Source organism: Neomonachus schauinslandi, chromosome 13, assembly GCF_002201575.2.
Source record: "Neomonachus schauinslandi chromosome 13, ASM220157v2, whole genome shotgun sequence".
In the NCBI taxonomy this organism is placed as follows: Eukaryota; Metazoa; Chordata; class Mammalia; order Carnivora; family Phocidae; genus Neomonachus; species Neomonachus schauinslandi.
The window spans coordinates 57886150-57907397 of NC_058415.1; the positions used below are offsets into that span (position 1 = coordinate 57886150).

Consider the following 21248-nt stretch of genomic DNA (forward strand, 5'->3'; position numbering starts at 1 on the left):
AGCCACATGGCTCCCCTGTGCCCCAGTCCCCGGCTCCCTCTGTCGATCCCAGCCCCTTCTCCGGGCCCTGCCGTGCAGCTGCTGCTGGTACTGCTGCTCCTGGTGCCTGCCCATCCCCAGAGCCTGTCCCGGATGCAGGGGTCGGCCGGGCTGGGAGGAGATTCATCTGGGCAAGATGATCAGCTGGATGAGGAAAACCTACCCAGTGAAGAGGACCCACCAGGAGAGGAGGACCCACCAGGAGAGGAGGACCCACCTGGAGAGGAGGACCCACCTGGAGAGGAGGACCCATCTGGAATGAAGACTGAACCAGGAAAAGAGGACTCTCTGAAGTTAGAGGATTTGCCTACTGTTCAGGCACCCAGGGACCCCCCAGACTCCCAGAATAATGCCCACAGGCACAACAAAGGTTAGTGGTCATCAGCCCTCCAAATCTAGCCTCGAGGATGTTTGTCCTCCCCTCACTAAACCCCAGCCCCGGCAGGGATTTATTCAGAGAAGGAAAGGGGCCTGTATTCTGACAGTAGCCTTTCCCATCCCCAGGGAATCTCATGCCATTAGATCCTTCCCCCCACCTCCCCGCCCCCCATCAGAGCTCGAAGGGGATGAATGGGGAGACAAAAAAGCACAGATGGAGAGAGGTGAGCAGGAAGAGATGAGAAAGAAAAAAGGAGGAGGTTGGAGAGGAGAAAGATGTGGAAAGAGAGGACATAGGTGGAGAGAAGTAAGAATATGAGGGAAGAAAAGAGGAAAGATGGCGGGGGGGGGGGGGTTGGGTAGCCGAGGAAGAGCCAGAAGGGCTTGTAGAGATCACCTCATCTTCAGTCTACAGATAAAGAAACTGAGATCTAGGAAGAAGGAATAGCAAGTAGGGGAACCTAATAATTTGACTCAGAAACAAGGAACCTTGGGAAGGGGGTTGGAGACAAGGAGAAAGGGAAGAGGGTGTATTGATTTGGGCCTGGGGACTGAGGCCCCCACCCATTTTACAGACTAAGATAGCAGTTGCAAACTGATTATCTCTGGGGCCGGTAGGATCTTTGGTCTACCAAGCTATGGTGTTATGTTTGGTTGCAATCTGTTGTGCTTTATACCTGGTCACGTTAGGCATTTCGGTTACCTGCTATGCCCCTGTAAGGTATCTGAGTTGGAGAACACCTACTAGTGAGGGGGACCCACCACTTTCTGGCTGCTGGGGAGGGACTAGGCTTAAAGATCAGCTTTTCATCCTTCTCATTGATGCAGGGGATGACCACGGTCATTGGCGCTATGGAGGTGAGACACCCACGCCCTGCACACCCAACCTGGTCACCCTGCTCTGCTGATGTGAGCCCCCAGCCATCCCGAACTCTGCTCCTGGGCGTCCCACCCACTGCATCCTTGTCTGCCAGTCCCCAGCACCGACGGCTCCCTGTCTCTGTCCACAACCCTGATTTCTATTTCCCGCCCTATGCCTTCTCACTCCACCCCCTCACTTTTTCCTTTTTTTTTTTTTTAAAGATTTTTATTTATTTATTTGACAGAGACAGAGACACAGCGAGAGAGGGAAGACAAGCAGGGGGAATGGGAGAGGGAGAAGCAGGCTTTCCGCAGAGCAGGGAACCCCACGCGGGGCTCCATCCCAGGACCCTGGGATCATGACCTGAGCCGAAGGCAGACGCTTAACGACTGAGCCACCCAGGCGCCCCCCTCACTTTTTCTACCCCGCTTTCCGAACTGTTCCTGATCTTGTCACCAGATTTCCTGTCCACACTCTCTCCAGGCGACCCGCCCTGGCCCCAGGTGTCCCCAGCCTGCGCAGGCCGCTTCCAATCGCCGGTAGATATCCGCCCAGAGCTCGCCGTATTTTGCCCGGCCCTCCAACCCCTGGAAATCATGGGCTTTGAGCTCCCGCCTCTCCCAGAACTGCGCTTACGCAACAATGGCCACACGGGTGAGGCTGGGGCCGGGGGGGGGTGGGGGGGGGGAGTGGCCTCGCGGCGGCGCCTGAGGGAGGGGGCGGAGACTATCTGGGGATGGGCCCGGGTCTAGTGCGGAGGGCCGGCCAAGCCTGTGCTTGGGAGTTCGGTTGGCCCTCCCGGGTAGGTTGGCCCTCCGGGCTCAGCTGCCTCTTCCCTCGCAGTGCAGCTGATTCTGCCTCCGGGGCTGGAGATGGCCCTGGGCCCCGGGCAGGAGTACCGGGCCCTGCAGTTGCATCTGCACTGGGGGGCTGCGGGTCGCCCGGGCTCGGAGCACACGGTTGACGGCCACCGTTTCCCAGCCGAGGTGAGCGCACAGCGGAGAGGCGAAGGGGGGCGCTGGGCCGGGGGTCTTGCCCACTTCTACCCTCTGTTTCTCTCCAGATCCATGTGGTTCACCTCAGCACTGCATTTGCCAAAGTTGATGAGGCCTTGGGACGTCCGGGGGGGCTGGCCGTGTTGGCCGCCTTTCTTCAGGTACCAGCCCTGGACACCCCTATCCCCTGCTTCCCCACGCCCCAGGGCTCAGGGTAGTTTGACCCCAGATACCCCATCCTGGCACACGCAAGCTGGCACCTGGTAGTCCTCATTCACTCATTAATTCACTCAACACCCCCTGTAGGCCAGGCACTGAGCCACACAAAGGATTCCGAAACCGTGGCTCCGCCCACAGCCGGTGGGGGAGGCTGACTTGAAAGACAAAAAGGCACAGACATGGTAGAAGGTGGTCAGAGAAAACTTCACAAAGGTCAAACTTGAAGCCTTCAGTAGTGGGAAAGAAAAGGAGATATTCCAGGCAGAGCCAACAGTGTATGTGGACTAAGAATATGACCCACTCAGGGAATGGCAGATGGAACGGAGGGGAGAAGAGTAATTTCTTGAATACTCCTATAACCCGTACTTTCCATTTTGTGAAATGCAATAAAGTCTAGAGAAATATTTAGTGACGTCTTTGGACCTGTAACAATCAGGGCTGCATACACAGTGATTAGAAGAGGCTAGGAACATGGAGGGATGGTGAGATACCTTCTAGGCTCAGTAACTGCCTGACTTTAACGCCAGCCTCACAGCACAAAGTTCAGAGCAGTGCCTCTGAGATAGCATGTCCTTGCTCCCAAAGTCAAACACATGAATTATTAAGGTGAATGTGGAGGAAACGTGAATACAAAGGTTATTATGGCTTTCTGTGGGGAGACCATGAGTGTGTATGTGGAGGTAGGATCAGTGAGACTGGAAAAGATAGTAGGACCCAGGTCACTGAGGGCCTCCTATCCTAGGAGAGTGGCGCACCTTCCTCCTCCTCCAATTTACCCTTGAAAACCAGCCCACCAAGCAGCTTAGGTTCGTTTGCAAAATAAAAGTAAATTGAGTAGTAATACACAGATTTTGTGTTCTCCCAGCATTCTCAGAGCTGAGAAAGGGGGGGAGGGGAGGTATGGGAAGCCCACCTCACCTTCAGGCCTCCAGCCATGCATGGCCTTAGATACCTGTAAGAACCTGTCTTGTACTGTCATTTCCCAGGAGGGCCCAGAAGAAAACAGTGCCTATGAGCAGCTGCTGTCACATTTGGAAGAAATCACTGAGGAAGGTCAGTTTGTTGGTTTGGCCACTACCCTCAATACCCTTGTTCATAAAGAACTCTCCTTGGGGAGCCTCAGGTGTGAGGATGGAGATGGGCTCCCTCCCAAATGCAGGGAACCAATGTGTGAACTAACTATGATCTTGACAGTAATTATAAAGCTGAGCAGAGGCCCACAGGCTTTATGGCTAAAAACAAAACAAACAGACAAAAACCTCATCCCATCCCCCCCAAAAAACCCAAACCCCACAAAACCCCAAATCAAACAAAAACCAAAAGAAGATAGAAAAAAAGAGAGAGAAAAAAAAAAAGCGTTTGGAACTTCAGAGGTTGAGTCCAGGGAGCTAATATTTTTCTGAAAACTGTCTATTTCTCCTTCATAAGCATCAACTATTTTATTTATTTTTTATTTTTTTAAAGATTTTTATTTATTTATTCATGAGAGACAGAAAGAGAGAGAGGCAGAGGGAGAAGCAGGCTCCCAAGGAGCAGAGAGCCCGATGCGGGACTCGATCCCAGGACCCTGGGATCATGACCCGAGCCGAAGGCAGATGCTCAACCATCTGAACCACCCAGGCGCCCAGCATCAACTATTTTAAATTTGTACTTTTGCTGAAAATCTTTCCCTTCTCAGCCACTCTGAGTAATTTTGAATCTCACTGCCGGGCCTTATATTTTACTAAACTAGAGGGAACTGTGTTTGTGTCTGTTTTTTATGGTTTCAAATGTTTATACTGATTTACAAGTTATTCAGCTCATTTTCCCTTTTGATTCATTTTGGGTTTAAATCTGTAGTCCAGCATGTTATCACAGAACGCAAAGTAAGAGCGAAGACTCAGAGGGAGGACCTTGGGAGCACTTCTTTCACTCTGTGAGGCACCACAGCCCTTTACCTTCTTCTGAGTTAGGTCTTGTGCTGAGTTATGGGAAGGGACACACTTAGTGAAGAAGTGGTCTCAGGAAGTTGCACCAGCTTGGCTTCTGGGAGGTGAAACTTATCCCTGTACCCCAGAGCTTTGGAGGGAAGCAATCCAGGGGGGATTCCAGCACAGGTCCTCTCTACAGACTCAGAGACTTGGGTCCCAGGACTGGACGTATCTGCACTGCTGCCTGCTGACCTCAGCCGCTACTTCCGCTACGAGGGGTCTCTAACCACACCCCCCTGTGCCCAGGGGGTCATCTGGACTGTGTTCAACCAGACAGTGAGGCTGAGCGCTAAGCAGGTGGGGCTGGGCATGATGGTGGCATAGGGGATGTGGGGGAAAGGGGTGTAAGGATGAGATCAGGGTGGATAAAGAGATGAAGCAGCAAAATGGGGGAAGCAGAGGACATAGCGGGTGAAGCCCTGAGGTGCTGGCTGTGAGTAGGCCTGTGACCCTTTCATTTTCTTGTCATGAGCCCACCCCCACTGTCTCCTGACCTCCCTAGCTCCACACCCTCTCTGGCTCCCTGTGGGGACCTGATGACTCTCGGCTACAGCTGAACTTCCGAGCCACGCAGCCTTTGAATGGACGAATGATCGAGGCCTCCTTCCCCACTGAAGTGGAGAGCAGCCCCAGGACTGTTGAGCCAGGTGTGGCTTTCTGGTGCCCCATATTGCTGTGTGCGGCCGCCACAGGTCCCTCATCCTCCCATGTGTCTTCATTTCTGCCTGTGTCTGTCACTGGTAGTCACAGGCCCTGGTTCTAATTTGTCCTTTTCCTCTTCAGTCCACCTGAATTCCTGCCTTGCTGCTGGTGAGTCTGTGCCCCATCTCTGGCTCCCGACCTCTTTTTTTTTTTTTTTTTAAAGATTTTATTTATTTATTTGACAGAGAGACACAGCAAGAGAGGGAACACAAGCAGGGGGAGTGGGAGAGGGAGAAGCAGGCTTCCTGCTGAGCAGGGAGCCCGATGCAGGGCTCGATCTCAGGACCCTGGGATCATGACCTGAGCCGAAAGCAGATGCTTAATGACTGAGCCACCCAGGCGCCCCTCTGGCTGCTGACCTCTTGTCATCGTTCAGCCTCCGGGGCGAGGACCACCTCTACCTCCTATCCTTTTCTGCAGAATAGACCTCCAACCCCAATAAGATAGTGTCAGATCAAGGGGGAGGGCGTTCCCCTGTCCCCAGGGCAAAAGTTGATTAGAAAGAAGCTCCAGAAATCTCCTAGCATCCTCCTTCCCAAACAACCTCTTTTAGGTAAGAAAAAGAGGTGCTCATCTTACTCCTTCTTGTGTATCCACCCCCATCCCTTTGCTGGCCTCTTCTGGATTCTGACACTGAAGGCGGCTGGAGAACCTGGGGGGCAGGGTGGGGGATACACTGCAGCAGGCTGAGGGAATCCTGCAGACTCCTCGTCACTCTGAGGCAGCCTCTCCTCTCCCTCCAGGTGACATCCTGGCCCTGGTTTTTGGCCTCCTCTTTGCAGTCACCAGCATTGCCTTCCTTGTGCAAATGAGAAGGCAGCAAAGGTATACCTACCCACTTCCTGAGCCCCTTCCTCAGGCACAGCCCCACCTCCGTGGATGGGTCCGGAACAGTTTCATGAACACTGCATGCAAACGAGCTCATCTGGAGGGGGAGTTTTCTGATTGGGCTTTTGTGTTGTGTAGACTCCGAAGTGGGACCAAAGGGAACGTTAGCTACCACCCAGCAGAGGTCACGGAGACTGTTGCCTAGAGGCCTTGGAACTGGGAGAATGTGCAGAGAAGCCAGCCAGAAGAATCTGAGGGCGAGCGGGAGATTTTGTCCTGTCCTACCCTTTATGCCACTTCCTTTTTTAGGTCCAAATATTTTTTTAAATAAATGTTTCTAATAAAATATGTGGAAGGCAGCTTTGTTCCCCAAATCAGGAGGATGGTGTATTTATTTCCTATTGCTGCCTTTAACAAATCACCACAAACTTAATGGTAATGCAAATTTATCCTCTTAGGGTTCTGGAGGTCAGAAGTCCAAAATGAATCTTCTGGGCTGAAGTCAAGGTGTCAGTAAGGGCTGGTTCCTTCTGAACACTTTGAGGGGAGGGGGTTTCCTTTTTCAGGTTCTAGAAGCCAAGGATTCCTTGGCTTGTGGCCCCTTCCTCATCTCTCTCCAGCCTCTCGCTTCCATTGTTGTATCTCTTATAACTGCCTTTTGACCTTGCCTCCCTCTTATAAGAGCCTTTGTGATTACATTGGGCCTACCTGGATAATTTAGGATAATCTCCCAATTTCAAAATCCTTAGCTTAATCACGAAGTTCCTTTTCCCACATAGCGTAACATTTCACAGGATTAAGGTGTGGACGATTTGGTGGGGGGCATTACTGCCTAGCACAGATGTTTTCGGGAAGGGGCGGAAGTGACTGAGAAGTTAGAATGACCGTGGGCACACCCACAGCAGCGTATGTGTCTGGGGGTAGAGCAGGCTTAGCCTCTAGGCTTAAAATCATAGTGAGGCTTTTGGGCTTTCACCCTGCTCAAGTAAAATCTGTGTAGCTTTGCAGTTTTGCCTTCAGACTGGCGGCCTGCTGGAATGGGGCAGTGCCGAGGACAGCAGCTCCTTTGCCCTGCGGGTAGAAGGGGTCCAGATGTCCCCCCAGCCCAGCGGGGCCTCTCTGCTTCACACAGCCTGGTCACAACCCTCCTCAGTGAACCCACTGCCCCCACCTCTTGGCTCCCTTAGCAAAGGAAGTCCTACTGTGGAGCGTGGTCACGCAGGGGCCCTTTCAACCCCACTGCTCCCCTCGGGCATCTTCTTAGCCTTTCTACTTTGGAAAACCACCACCACCGTCACCAACACCAAAGAAAGGTTGAAAGGGCCCTGAGATGCCAGTAACCTCCACTTTATTGCGTTGGGGCGGCGACGGCAGCCTGGCTGGGGGCAGAGCCACCCTCACAGGTTGTTGAGTTCCAGCAGGGTCTGGTCGAGAGTCTGGTGAATCTCCACGTTCTCCTCCTTGGCACTGGCCAAGGTCTCTGCGAGGGGAAGCAGCGAGTGAGGAGGGGCAGGGAGACATGAGGGGAGATGGGGGCTGAGGCAGACTTGGAATGGGATGGAGGCACAGGAAGACATAAGCATGAAGGAATCTGAGGATCCCGTGCCAGGGGCAAATGGACGGACTGACCAAGACAGACACAGAAGCCTCACTCAAGGCTTCGGGGTGATGGGGGTTGGATGGGAGGGCCTGAGTCAAAAACTACTTTACCTCCTTCCTTATAGGGTTTACCAGAGTTGGAAAGGGAAGGAAAGACAAAGACTGAGCCAGAAAGGGGAGGGCCAGACAGACAGACAGACCTGAGGCAGAAAACAGACCTGCAGGGAAAGCCCCATGTTGTTGGCATCCAGCGTTTTCCCAAACGTCACCCCAGACCTTTCACCACCTTCTTGCCATTCCTCGGCACCTCCCCACCCGTCTCCCCTCCAGTCCTTCCTTTATCCTGGAACCGCAGCGGAGTGCTCTGAGGTCAGTGACAGGCCTGGGTCCACACAAGAGCGCGTCTCTCAGAGGCAGCAGAGGGCTCGCGGTGACGGATGGGGTGATAGGTGCCCACGTGAAGCAGTGAGACACTGACAGACTGAGAGTGCTGTGTGGAGGGGGGTTCTGCGTGGGCCACGGTGTTCTGTGGGTGAGCTCAGTGCGGGGGGGGGTCACAAGATTGGGGGTGTAAGAGCCAGGATCTCTGTGGGGGTGATGGAAGTGCTCTCTGGAGGGCAGGAAAACAGCACGGAGACCAAGTTGAGTTTATTAAGCAGCAGAAAGAGGTAGAGGCTGGAGGGTGGAGTGGTGGATAGAAGGATGAAGCAAGTGCCAAGGTGGGCGGGAGGTGCGCCGGGGGCTCTCCAAGGCCGCGCCCAGCCTGGCTGTGTGATGCTGACCGTTTTGCTCCTCCTACCTGCCCCCTCCCCACAGAGAGAGAATGGAAAGAGGAGAGAGAAGGGGCTGAGGGGGCCACACTGGTGTGGGACTCAGAGGGAGGTGATGTCGTTGAGTGCGTTGTCCAGTTCCTCACTGATGGCCTTGTATTTCATCTTCTGTGCATAGACTTCGTCTGGGGGTGGGGGGAGTCCAGGGGAAGGGGGCCGGATGGGAGTGTGGGGAGAGGGAATGGAGGGAAAGAGGAAAGGAAGGAGAGAGGGTAATGGAAAGAGAAAACAAGAATCAGAGAGAGGTGGACAAAGATGGAGTGAGAGAAATAGGCCAGAGAACAGGCTGGACAGCCATGAGGGCTCCCTCCTCCCCTCTCTGTACCCCTGTCTCTTTTTTCTCTGGAGACTAAATTGGTCCTATCTCCCCCAGGGACATGGGGGCACAGTGCTTTGAATGAGCAGAGTGCTTGCTTCAAGGGGAAGGGCCTGGGGCCAGAAAGGACTACAGTCCTAAAGTTGGAGATAAAATTGAGGCTTGCCTAAGAAGGCTACAAGCACGAGAAGTAGGAATTACGAAAGTGAAAGGGTTATTGTAGAATAAAAAGAAAATAGTTTAGGTACGACATTCTTGCTACTAATGAGAAATAGCCACAGGGATGCTTGGGTGGCTCAGATGGTTAAGCATCTGCCTTCGGCTTGGGTCGTGATCCCAGGGTCCTGGGATCGAGCCCCACATTGGGCTCTGTGCTCAGCAGGGAGCCTGCTTCTCCCTCTGCCTGCCTACTTGTGATCTCTCTGTCTCTCTCTCTGTCAAATAAATAAATAAAATCTTAAAAAAAAAAAATAGCCACAGATTAGTAAATACCTGGATGTTCATTTTCATCAAATCTAGCTTAAAATAGTATTTTCTATTAATGTCATGAATACTTAGATATTAAACCAACTCTATATTTAATAAAAAGATCTTTGTGATATAGCACTATTGTGTTGCACTTGGGGACGAACTGTCTAGGTCAGAGCTAGTCAAAGTGTGGTCTGAGGACCAGCAGCATTGCCATTACCAGGGAGCTTGTTAGACATAAAAATTCTCCAGCCCGAAGTCAGCAATCACTTTGGAGTAGGACCTAGGAATCTGTGTTTTAAAAATTCTCGGAGGTGTTCTCATGCACACTCAAGTCTGGGAATCGCTGGAGTGGGCACACTGCACTGAGATGCAACTACCTGAATGGTGGGCATAGACCTGGGAGCTGGTGGAGTCCTAGGTGGTCCAACACTAATTCATCCGGGACAGGCGAAATGGGAAAATAAGGGACAGACCGACAGTCACGGGGAGTGGGGACCCACTTAAAAAGGTCCCGGGGTTAGGAGGGTATCCCTTTACCTTCCAGGTCATCAATGGTCTTCTCCAACTTTGCCACAGACCTCTCAGCAAACTCTGCTCGGGTCTCAGCCTGGGAGTAAAGGTAAGATGGGGGAATGACAAAAATTAGGCCCTCGCAGATACTTTCACTTAAGTCAACCTCCTCTTCCAACCCTATTTCCAAAGTCCTTGCCACGGGCAGTGTCTGACGGGGACGGGGGGCTCAACGGGAGAGTAGGGACAGAAAGGACTCTCACCTCTTTTAGCTTCTCCTCCAGCAGTTTGATCTCCTCTTCATATTTATCTTCTTTGGTGGAATACTTTTAGGGACATACACATGCCATCAGGAGATCGCCTCCACAAATCCTTCACTCCACTGAGCCCACAGGCTACTCCTGGTCTTGTCTCCAGGGAACACCCAGCCCCTCCCTGCCTGGGCCCATTGCCTCCCTTCCCTGAAGGACCCCATCCTCACTGCCCCTCTAACCCCCTCTACCTTGTCCGCTTGGGCTTCCAGGGATTTCAAGTTGTTGGTAACAATTTTCAGCTCCTCCTCTAGGTCCCCACATTTACTGCAGGGGGTGTGTGGCGGGGGGGGGTGTGAGGGCACAGTGTGGGGGACAGTGGAGATGGCACAGTGAGGAAGGGGTGGAGGAGAGAAAAGAGCAAAGTTGTGAGAGTGACAGCAAGCTGAGTTTGGAAGCCCCAGGCCCTTCCCAACCCCCAGCAGGTGAGAGAGCAGCCTGAGACTGGGGGGAAGGTGAGCTGAGAGAAGGCACCGTTGCCCAGAAAGGTCCAGAGAGGTCACTACCTCCTCCTCTGAGGCCATCAGGGACTTGAGGGCCTGGTCCATGGTTCGGAGTTCCTCCTCCAGCTGCCTGGCTCGGCTGGGGGCAGCAGTTAGGGGTCAGAGAACAGGACCTGTCCCTATGGCCCCAAGCCTGGGAAACTGCCTCCCACGGTCCAGAGTGCCCCAGAGCCACAGGACCAAGGCCAAGTTTCACTTGCCGCCCCAGGGTCCCCTTACCTCTCAGCCACCTCTGCTCTTTCTTCTGAGCGCTCCAGCTCTCCCTCCAGGATCACCAGCTTCCTGGCCACCTGGGCGGGGGGGGGGGGGTAAGGGACAGAAGAAGCACAGCCCTGGTGAGTGGCTGGGGGCATCTGGGGTTTGGGAGGGAGAAGGAAGTGGGGCAGGGCTGTCACCTCCTCATATTTGCGGTCTGAATCCTCAGCAATGTGCTTGGCCTCCTTCAGCTGCATCTCCTGCAGCTCCATCTTCTCCTCATCCTTCATGGCTCGGTTTTCGATGACCTTCATTCCTCTGAGGGGCAGGGAGCAGGGTGGAAGTGGGGTCAGGACCAGCAGAGACAGGCCCCCGGCCCCTCCCTGGCCCGCCCCCTGGAAGGCCCCCTGCCCACCTCTCACTCTCGTCAGCGGCCTTCTCAGCCTCCTCCAGCTTTTGCAGGGCTGTAGCCAGGCGCTCCTGCGCCCGGTCCAACTCCTCCTCTACCAGCTGAATGCGGCGGTTCAGGGAGGCCACGTCCGCCTCGGCCTGTGCGTCAAAGGCCAGAGATCAGAGGGGCTTTGTCTGCCTTGAATGATGATCAGAGAGGCTCCAGAGGATGGTAAGATTCTTGTCATAAAGAATCTGTTTCCTGGCTTCCAGACTTTCAGTCTGGTTTTGTTTTGTTTTGTTTTCCCCCTAACCAACCATCTTCCATCCAGACTCTATACTCTAGCCCCAAACATGCATTCCTTAACAAGCTCCACTCCTCTGCTTCAGGGACTCTTCTAGCACCGTGCATACTTTCCCGATGGTTATCTGCAGGCCTTGCTGTACCCAGTGAAAGCACCCCGTGCTCAGACCAGGTCTGAGGAGCCCTGACCCCTCCCCCACCAGCAAAGCCTGGCCCAGGTGAGCGGGTGAGGAAAATCAGGCCAACCAGACCTCGCCGCTGCTACAAATAGCCAATCAGAAAGTCAGGCTCCGTGATGTCACTGGATGCCGGTCAGACTCCCAGTGAGGGGCTCAGGAGGCTAGCCAGGCCTATAGGCGACATCCATGGCTGTAACAAGGGCTTCCGGCCACAGGGCTAGGGCAGCCCCTGATCTGCGGTAGAGGCAAAACCTTGGAGGTTTTGGGGACGGTCCATGGAAAATGATGATACCTTACAAAAATGGGAGGGCAGAGCAAGAAGGGCCTCCAATAAAGGAAAACGAGAGGAGCAGTGCAGTTTAGCGTTAGGAGAATCGGCTCTGAGTCAGACTGTGGTCTGTAAGCTACAGCTCACCCACTCAACACTAGTGTGGCCTTGGGCAACTCATTTAGTCTCTCTAGGCCTCAGATTCCTCCTTTTTAAATTTTACATCTGCGTTGGTTCAAGCAGTTCGTCCTCTGTAGGCTGTTCTAAGGCAATGCAGTGCTTCTCATGATCAACAGGACCACTGGGAGGCTTATAAAACCAAACAGGCTCTCTAGCTCCATGCTAGGGCCACTCAAATGAGATCTCCAGGGCAGGAGCTTGGAAATCTTTTATTTATTTTTTTTAAGCTTCCAAGTGATTCTGATGATAAGCCAAGTTTGGGAAATAGTAAAATAATATGCAGAAAGCACTTGAGCCCATTGACTGCAGTGTCCACACTCCATAAATGTTAGATTATCCCTGTCTCTCAGAGACAAAGGCCTCAAGATTTAAGATTGGAAAGGAGAAAGGGCCAGTGTAGGGGAATAAGTGAAAGAGGGAAGGGATGGGTGGCAGCCCTGAGGGCAGAGCGGGTAGAAAGCACGTCCCGGGTGGTAATCACACAGCAGGGGAAACACAGCACCATATACAGGAAGTCACAGATTGTCCTCCAGGTGCTTGAGGCCACCTAGAGTGACAAAGGCCATCCTGGGCAGAGGGCCAGATGACTCAGGATTCTGGGGAAAGCACGGGGATTGGGAAGAATGACCCTGGGGGACCTTAGAGGTCTACTCTAGAGAAAGATAAGACTCTATAAAAGGAAAACTCTCTTTGTGATAGTGGGGTGACAAATGACTCTGAAGAGTCTGGGAAGTCCTCATCACAGGACTGCTATTTGCCATTTTCTTTTTTGTTTTTAAAGATTTCATTTATTTATTTGAGAGAGAGAATGAGATTAGATAGAGAGCATGAGAAGGGGGAGGGTCAGAGGGAGAAGCAGACTCCCTGCTGAGCAGGGAGCCCGATGCGGGACTCGATCCCGGGACTCCAGGATCATGACCTGAGCCGAAGGCAGTCGCTTAACCAACTGAGCCACCCAGGAGCCCTATTTGCCATTTTCTGCTTCTCAAGCTCTTTCCAGTTATGGATGCTGCTCTCCAACCACAGGACAGGCACTACTCTCCCCACCGGATAAATGTGAAGAGAGAAGGGAGAAACCGAGGCACCGTGTAAGTGAAGTGCTGTGTTCAAGGTCATGCAATAAGTCCGGGCAGTGTTTGCTATTGACTCCTGGCACTGCTGCCTTGTGTCCCTAGCTCTGTCCCTGTCCTCCCCTCCTCCCCTCCAGTCCCCACCCAGCTCCTTGGGTTTCCAGTCCTACCTCCAGCTGCACTGGGCCTTAGTTATTTATAGAGCGTCAGATGCCCCGGGCTGTCTTTGCTAGCAGCTGCAGGTCAGTTCCCTCCCAAGTGCCAGGGCTGGTGGAGAACCAAAATCAAGCCTGGAGGTCAGAGAAACCAACCTTGGCGGGGGGGGGGGGGCGGTTGTTGGGGAACATGGATAATGGTCAACATAAATAGTAATGTCATCTCAGATCTCAGATGTTCAGACCTACTTTTGCCAATCCTCCCATACCTCCAATCATAGGCTCATTTTAATCCTGGATGGAAGGCAAGTGGGGAAACTGAGGCAGAGAATGCTACAAGTATCCTAACCAAAGTCATATGGCCATTCTCCAACCTCAAGGTGGGGGTTGGAAATGGCAGAAGGCAGAGAAGTCTGGTTAGGGGATGTGGGGCGGGCAGAGAAATCTCAGAGTGAGTAGGACCTGCTAAGGTGGGTGCCTAGGCATTTGTGGCCCTGTCCCTCCGCCCTGTGGCCTGGCATGGTTGCAATGCTGACAGCTTAATGAGGGTAAATGAGGGGCCATTAGAAACTGAGCTGGGGGGCGCCTGGGTGGCTCAGTTGGTTAAGCGACTGCCTTCGGCTCAGGTCATGATCCTGGAGTCCTGGGATCGAGTCCCACATCGGGCTCCCTGCTCAGCAGGGAGTCTTCTTCTACCTCTGACCCTCCCCCCTCTCATGCTCTCTCTATCTCATTCTCTCTCTCAAATAAATAAATAAAATCTTTAAAAAAAAAAAAAACAAAAAAACTGAGCTGGGCCCTGGGTGCACAGCAGGGCTGCTGGAGCCAGAGGTCAAGGCCAGGGAATTTCTAATGGCCCCCCAGGGGTGTAACTCAAGTCAGGCCCTGTCTCTGGATTCCTCTCCCACCTCCTGCCCAGTAGTACCTACACCCACACCTCACACCCCACAAATGGAGCTGCAGCCTCTTCTCCACTTCCAGCTAGAGGATTAATTGCGGTGGAGGGTAAATTCTCTTACCACCCCTCCCCTCCTGCCCCACGGTGACTCACTGCTTGATCGCTGTACATTCTAAGAGCTGGAACCAAAAGGAGTTACAAGGCTGCGTCTTCTGGGGGAAGTGGTGGGTGGTTTTGATTTACCCACTGCCTTAGATTAATTGTGCAACCTTGCCCTAGCCTGGGTTTTGGAGAGGAAACCATTTCTGTCCTGGTGCTGGGGATGTCTGGGTCCCCTTCTCCCTTCATCCCCGTGTCTGGGACCCCTCCCAGTACACTCCCCCCCATACCCCAGGTCCACACTCACGTCGGTGGCCTTCTTCTCAGCCTGCTCCAGTTTCTCCTGGGCGTCTTTCACTGACTCAGAATACTTTTCCACCTCATCCTCTGTCCCCTTGAGCTTCTTCTGGAGGGCCTGCTGCTCCTCCTCCAGCTGGGAGAGAGAGGCCTTGGTTAGTCAGGCCTGGGGTGCAGGAAGGAGGCAGGGTTGCGTGTGAGCGGGGTACCAAAGGCATTTAGAGGCTGTCCGGGAGGAAGCAGGAGAGCAGAGAAAGGACAGTGCAGCCAGAGGTGCTGAAAGGGGACTGGTGGGGCCAGAGAGAAAGCTTCCAGCCCCAAGAGGCTGGGCCCATCATTGCTCTGCAGGGACAGGTGTGGAAATTGGGGGACTGCCGCTCCCCAGGCTATGGTGGGTGAGATTAAGTGTGGCTTCGGCTAGGTCCCTGAAGGTCCTGTGAAGGTCCAGCCCCCACACTGGACGGGAGAGCCTGGGACTGCAGGCCTCGGGCTAGGGGGCACAGGGCAGGGCCTACCCCTCCCTCGTTGGGGAGGAGGGCGCTGCACTGGGTCCGGGGCCCCCACCTGCTTGCAGCGGTCCTCAGCCTGCTTCTTGTCGGCCTCGGCCTGCTCGGCACGGTCGATGGCATTCTCCTTGTCCAGCTTTAGCATCTGCATCTTCTTCTTGATCGCGTCCATGGCTGCGGTGGGGGGCGGGCCGGCCGGTGGGCAGTGCGGACTGGACGAACTGGGCTGGCTGCGCGGACTGGGCGCACGGGTGGCGGGCGAGGAGGACCAAGCGGGACTGGGATGTCCCAGCCGCGCGGGCGCCTAAAAGGCTGGGAGGGACCGGGCGGAGCCGGGGGCCGGGACCCTCCCCCACCGCGGCCCAAACCTTGTAGGGGCAGAAGCACAGCCCGATGGGGGGGCGCGGCCGCCCCCTGTGCCCACCCCTTCGGGACCGCCCCCCCAGGCTCCTCCCCTCCCCCCACCCCCGCAGCCGTCGGAAGGTAAAGTAGCTGGTACGGTGCGCTGGAAAAACTCTAGCCTTACGGAGGGGAGGGGACCCTCGGGCTGGGGGCTCTGCGCTTCCTGAGTGACAGCCCGGCCCAGTGGCAGCTGCGGCTGGGGCCCCTGGGGCTATTTCGGGGCGTGAGCTCACGGCAGCTGCGCGGGCGCAGGGACCCGCGTGCCCCACTCAGCTGCAGCAGCCGCTGCCCTTAATTTAGAAGTTTCCTGTAAATCCCCCTGGATTAAATGTCTCTTGGGAGGCGGGGCTCCTCCGTGGTTCGAGTACCTCAGTTTACCCTGAGTCCCAGACTCTGGGTCTACGTTGCCGACGTGGTAGTGACAGCGGTGAGTCTCACCAGGGACTTGGGGAAACTGAGGCAGGAGGGGAGCCCAGAGCCCCGGCCCAGTGAGGAGCGAGGCCCGGCCTGCTGCCCCCGAGGGCGGGCCTGACCTCTCTTCCCCTCGCTTCCCCTTCCAGCCCCTGCCCCTGGAGCCAGGGCCCCTCCTCTACGGTGGTGGGGCGGCTAGGTACCCAGCTCCGCGCCCCGCCCGCCCTGCCCCCCCCCACGTGCCCCGCATATTTTCCGCGTGGCTCCGGCCCGGCAGCGATCCCCGCCCCCACCGACGCAGCCTTCCCGCCCCCTCCTCGCCCCTTCCCCTCCCCCCGCCCGGCTTTCCTCTCGCCGCGGTGGCCCCGCGCGCCCTGCCTCCCTTCCCCTTCTCCCTGCGGACTCTCCTGTCTCCCCTGGCGGGCCAACTTTACGCCAAAAGTTCAGTTCTGCCCTTTTTTGGGCTGTTTCCCCGTGGGGAGGCGGGGCCGGGCTGGGGCGGGGCAGGCGGGGGGCGAAGGGAAGAGTTAATGAGTCGGGGGCTCCCTGAGGCCGCAGAAGCAGCTCCCGAAGCCGGTCCCGGGGTCGGGAAGTGTGAAGCGCGGGGTGCGGGGCTGTTTGTTTTCGTTTTCCCTCGGGTGGGGTGGGGGGAGAGGAAGTGGAGAGCCGGTTGGGAGGAGGGGGAGGGGGAGCCCAGGCGGAGAAAACTTGGAGGGAGCGGTTCGCCTCGCTCCCCTGAGGCCGAGCGGTGGGAGGCCTGGCTTTTGCTGGTGGGGGTGGAAGCCGTGGGAAACGTGGGCCCTGGGCCCGGGCCGCGGGGGAGGGGGTGCGGAAATGTATTTAGATCTGCTTAGCTGCCTGCTTGCTACGCGTGGAACAAACCTGACCTCGCAATGTTCATTCCACCCATCTCCTTGTTTTCCCCAAACTCATGCAAGACACCTCCACCCCCCAGTAGCCAGTGCTAAACCCTTGGGGGTTACCAAGCGCTCCCCTGTTCTTCACTTTACACTGCCACTTAATCCTGTGGGTTCTACTGCCTACACATGATGTTCCTCCGCCAAGTCTCTGGGGTTGTCTTGGGCAGCTCCTAATATTTCCTCCTGCCTGTGTCTGCTGTGGTCTTCCTCCTGGGTCCCCAATTCGTATGTTCTTTCAACGGAACCTTGACATTGTTAACCAAAAATCTTTTAAAAAGTTGATGCCGATAAGATCCTAGAATCCTCCAAAACCCCTCCCACCTCCCTCCCACCTCCCTCCCTCCCTCCTTCGAGGATAAAAATCCACATTTCTTAATATGGCATATGAAGTCCTTCGTTTTGGCCCCTGCCTACCTCCCTGCCTCATTTCCTTTCATTCCCATCCTCACCCCCAATACACAGACTTGGACTTAATGCTGCATTCATACTGAACTACATGCAGGACCTGGAAATAACTATACGTTTCTTAAAGCTTCCACCTTTTATGCATTCTGTTCCCTCTGTCTAAAATGCTCTTCCATTGGCTGATTCTGGTGGCCTTAAAAACTCAGATTAAATGATAGCTTTTCTGGGAAGCCTTCCCTGGCCACTGCCCTTCTCATTCTTGACCTAATAGATGTGTGTTCCTGGTGTAGGCTCCTGTAGTTCTCCTCATAGTTCCTGTTATAATTGTTCTTGTACCTACCTTTGTCTCTTCTTCATTGGCCTGTGAATCCTCTAGAACAGGGACTATCTTTTTTAAATCTGAATTTCCAATGCCTAGCATAGCATCAGGCGTAAGAGTTGACAAACTTCTGCTGGGTAAATTTTTTTATGCACACAAAAATATTAATACTGTCTGGATCTAAAGGAACTCATGGTCTAGTGCAGCAGTTCTCAAACTTTTTTTTTTCCCCCCCCAAACTCTTTAGTCTTAGAACCTCTTACATTCTTAAAAATTAAGAATGGGGTTTGAAGATCCAAAAACCTTTTGGATTTTTGGATTATGTCTATCAATACTTGACATATTAAAATGGAAACTGAGAAAAATTTAAAATATTTATAAATTCATTAAAAATAACAGAAACCCATTACTCATTAACATAAATGTTCTTTTATTGATGTATAATTAACATACAATGTTATATTAGTTTCAGGTGTACAACATATTGATTCAATAATTCTATACATTACTATGTGCTCACCACGATAACTGTAGTCACCATATGTTATTACAGTATTATTGATTATATTCCCTATACTGTACTTTTCATCTCCATGACATTTATTTTATAACTGGAAGTTTGTACCTCTTAATGCCCTGTATCTATTTCGTATTTCGTCCATCCCTCCACCTCCCCTCTGGTAACCGCCAGTTCTCTGTATTTAAGAGTCTGTTTTTGTTGTTGTTTAAGATTTTATTTATTTGAGAGAGAGAGAGCAAGAGAGTGCAAGCAGTGGCGGAGGCGGGGGGATGGGGCAGACTCCCTCCCGGGCAGGGAGCTTGAAGTGGGGCTCAATCCCAGGACCCCGAAATCACGACCTGAGCCAAAGGCAGATGCTCAACCTGCTGAGCCGCCCAAGTGCCCCTTGTTGTTCGTTTGTTTTTTAGATTCCACATATATGTGAAATCAAATGGTATTTGTCTTTCTCTGACTTATTTCATTTAGCATAATATCCTCTAGGGTCCATCTATGTTGTTGCAAATGCAAGATCTCATTCTTTTTTTTATGGCTGAGTAATATTCTGTTGTGTATATCAGTACACCTCATCTTTATTCATCTATCATTGGACACTTGGGTTGCTTCCATATCTTAGCTATTGTAAATGATGTTGCAATAAACATAGGGGTACATATATCTTTTTGAATTAGAGTTTTCATTTTCTTTGGGTAGATAACCAGTAGTGGAAATACTGGATCATATGGTATTTCTATTTTTAATTTTTTGAGGAACCTCCGTACTGTTTTCCACAGTATTTGCACCAATTTACATTCCCACTGACAGTGCACAAGGGTCCCCTTTTCTCCACATCCTCGTCAATACTTGTTATTTCTTGTCTTTTCGATACTAGCCATTCTGACTGGTGTGAAGTGATATCTCATTGTGATTTTGATTTGCATTTCCCTAATGATTTCATGTGTCTGTGGCCATCTGTATGTCTTTTTTGGAAAAAATGTCTACCAGGTCCTCTGCCCATTTTTTAATCATATTGTTTTTTTGGTGTTGAGTTGTATAAGTTCTTTACACATATTGGATATTAACCTCTATCAGATATATCATTTGCAAATATCTTCTCCCATTCACTTTTTGTTTTGTTGATGGTTTCCTTTGCTGTGCAAAACCTTTCTATTTTTTGTTTGTTTTCTATAGGAAGGCTTTGAAAAAAAAAAAGATTTTATTTATCTGAGAGAGAACACAAGCAGGGGGGGAAGGGGCAGAGGGAGAGGGAGAAGCAGACTCCTCACTGAGCACAGAGCCTGTTGCGGGGCTCAATCCCAGGATCCTGAGATCATGACCTGAGCCGAAGGCAGATGCTTAACTGAGTCACCCAGGCGCCCCAAAACCTTTCTATTTTGAACATAAATGATTTTTAGTGAAAACTGTATTCACTTCCCTAAATTACTGAGAGGATGGCAGTTATTTTACATTTTTGCAACTCTCTTTAATATCTGGCTTAATAGAGGACATATGAATTCTCAAAATCTACTTGTGCTTTCTATGTATTGTTACAGGGTGGTTTGTTTTAGGTACTGTATATGAAGAAGAAAATCTAGTCTTATACAGATATATAGCTGGAAAAGAGTAGTATATTTATAGTCTTTTAAGGTAATTGTGTATATTTGGTACTACCTTAATACTTGACAAATGGTAGTTTCTTTTTTTTTTTAAAGATTTTATTTATTTGATAGAGAGAGACACAGTGAGAGAAGGAACACAAGCAGGGGGAGTGGGAGAGGGAGAAGCAGGCTTCCCGCTGAGCAGGGAGCCCGATGCGGGGCTCGATCCCAGGACTCCGGGATCATGACCTGAGCCGAAGGCAGACGCTTAACGACTGAGCCACCCAGGCACCCCGACAAATGGTAGTTTCTTAAGGGTTATTTGCAATGTGGAATCTGAAACCACGTCAATAACTTTTTTGTACTATGTTACATTAAAATCCACTGGTCTGTTCTGCACTTTGGTTGGATCTTTTATTTATTTATTTGACAGAGAGAGACACAGTGAGAGAGGGAACACAAGCAGGGGGAGCAGGAGAGGGAGAAGCAGGCTTACCGCCAAGCAGGGAGCCCGACACGGGGCTCGATCCCAGGACCCCGGGATCACGACCTGAGCCGAAGGCAGACGCTTAATGACTGAGCCACCCAGGCGCCCCACTTTGGTTGGGATCTTTTACCCAGGGATAATTATGTAACATCATGCATTGGTCATTTGTAAAATATTTATTCACTGAGCTATGCAGATGTTACAAATGTTAATACATTTCATTATACATTATAAAAAGAAATCAAATTCCTTAATATGGTGATTGGTTTCAACGGAAAAGTCTAAGTTTTAAGTTTTGGGAAACTGAAGCTCATGGTAGCAGATACAAGTTTTCCAGAATTCTAATTTTTACTTGAAAGTTCAAATTGGCAACAAATACTGTTGGGTTTTGGGGAACCTGGGTGGCTCAGTCAGTTAAGTGTCTGCCTCTTGATTTTGGCTCAGGTCATGATCTCAGGATTGTGAGGTCGTGATGAGACCAGCTTCTCATTCAGCAGGGAGTTTGCTGGAGATTCCCTCTGTCACCCTCTCCTTCTGCCCCCCCCCCCCATGCTTGTGCACACACTCTCTCAAATAAATAAATCTTAAAAAAAAAAAATACTGTCTGGTTTTCCCCTGATATTATAGAGTTCCTTTGTTCCTTTTTGAGAAAAGTTCTGCCACATACTAAAGTCTGATAACTATGGTTCATCCATCGTTTTCAAGCATATGTGGTATTCCATGAAAAAAGCAGCTAGTTCAGCTCACAAGTCAAATGATTGTCTAAGTGCTTTCCTTGAGACACCGTCATACTTTGGTGCGCAGCAGACGTGCTCTGTGCATACTTCCCAATTCATCACATAGAATATTGAAAAGCTGGGGCACCTGGCTGGCCCAATCAGGGGAGCATGCAACTCTTGATCTCAGGGTCATGAGTTTGAGTCCATGTTGGGTATGGAGCCTGCTTAAAAAAAATATTGAAAAGACTTGTTACCCAAGGATTTAGATTTAATACAATTAATTTTTAAAAACTGCTTCATCAAGGACATTCTTAAGTGAAGCTGGCATTTATTTTTTAAATTGCTAGTGCATGGTGGTGAAAATTACAGCCATTATTAGTACAGTTCGTTCCAGTGCCTTGTTATGTGCTAAGGCAG

At 52.0% G+C, this 21248-nt stretch overlaps 2 protein-coding genes across 6 annotated transcripts; one reads left to right on the plus strand and one right to left on the minus strand.

Moving 5' to 3' along the window:
• Positions 1–6361, plus strand: CA9 (carbonic anhydrase 9). Of its 2 annotated transcripts, none has more exons than XM_021691454.1 (11): positions 1–409; positions 1246–1275; positions 1763–1933; positions 2123–2265; positions 2343–2435; positions 3480–3546; positions 4603–4760; positions 4966–5110; positions 5247–5273; positions 5909–5990; positions 6132–6361. In XM_021691454.1, exons 1-11 carry the CDS (start codon positions 7–9, stop codon positions 6196–6198), a joined length of 1386 nt encoding a protein of 461 aa, XP_021547129.1. In that variant the 5' UTR covers positions 1–6; the 3' UTR covers positions 6199–6361. The 2 variants fall into 2 exon arrangements, with proteins under 2 accessions (XP_021547129.1, XP_044776535.1); XM_044920600.1 differs by having other exon boundaries at positions 5909–5984.
• Positions 6362–7310: 949 nt separating this feature from the next.
• TPM2 (tropomyosin 2) lies at positions 7311–15535 on the minus strand. Of its 4 annotated transcripts, none has more exons than XM_021691173.1 (9): positions 15133–15535; positions 14579–14704; positions 11144–11277; positions 10929–11046; positions 10753–10823; positions 10537–10612; positions 9983–10045; positions 9747–9816; positions 7311–7473 (listed from the first exon to the last, which is right to left on the minus strand). In XM_021691173.1, the coding sequence occupies exons 1-9, from the start codon at positions 15244–15246 to the stop codon at positions 7391–7393; spliced, it is 855 nt and encodes a 284-aa protein (XP_021546848.1). In that variant the 5' UTR covers positions 15247–15535; the 3' UTR covers positions 7311–7390. The 4 variants fall into 4 exon arrangements, with proteins under 4 accessions (XP_021546848.1, XP_044776269.1, XP_044776270.1 ...); XM_044920334.1 differs by lacking the exon at positions 10537–10612 and adding an exon at positions 10222–10297 and having other exon boundaries at positions 15133–15461; XM_044920335.1 differs by lacking the exons at positions 7311–7473; positions 10537–10612 and adding exons at positions 8223–8547; positions 10222–10297 and having other exon boundaries at positions 15133–15461.
• Positions 15536–21248: the final 5713 nt, after the last annotated feature.

Excerpts from the sequence above, each read along its gene's own strand:
- CA9 (XM_021691454.1), top strand. The coding sequence starts at position 7 with ATGGCTCCCCTGTGCCCCAGTCCCCGGCTCCCTCTGTCGATCCCAGCC. Across the intron at positions 2,266-2,342 it reads GCCACCGTTTCCCAGCCGAG|ATCCATGTGGTTCACCTCAG; the intron begins GTGAGCGCACAG and ends GTTTCTCTCCAG. Across the intron at positions 3,547-4,602 it reads GGAAGAAATCACTGAGGAAG|ACTCAGAGACTTGGGTCCCA; the intron begins GTCAGTTTGTTG and ends TCCTCTCTACAG.
- TPM2 (XM_021691173.1), bottom strand. The coding sequence starts at position 15,246 with ATGGACGCGATCAAGAAGAAGATGCAGATGCTAAAGCTGGACAAGGAG. Across the intron at positions 11,047-11,143 it reads GCCGCTGACGAGAGTGAGAG|AGGAATGAAGGTCATCGAAA; the intron begins GTGGGCAGGGGG and ends CCTGCCCCTCAG. Across the intron at positions 10,613-10,752 it reads AGAGCAGAGGTGGCTGAGAG|CCGAGCCAGGCAGCTGGAGG; the intron begins GTAAGGGGACCC and ends TGCTGCCCCCAG.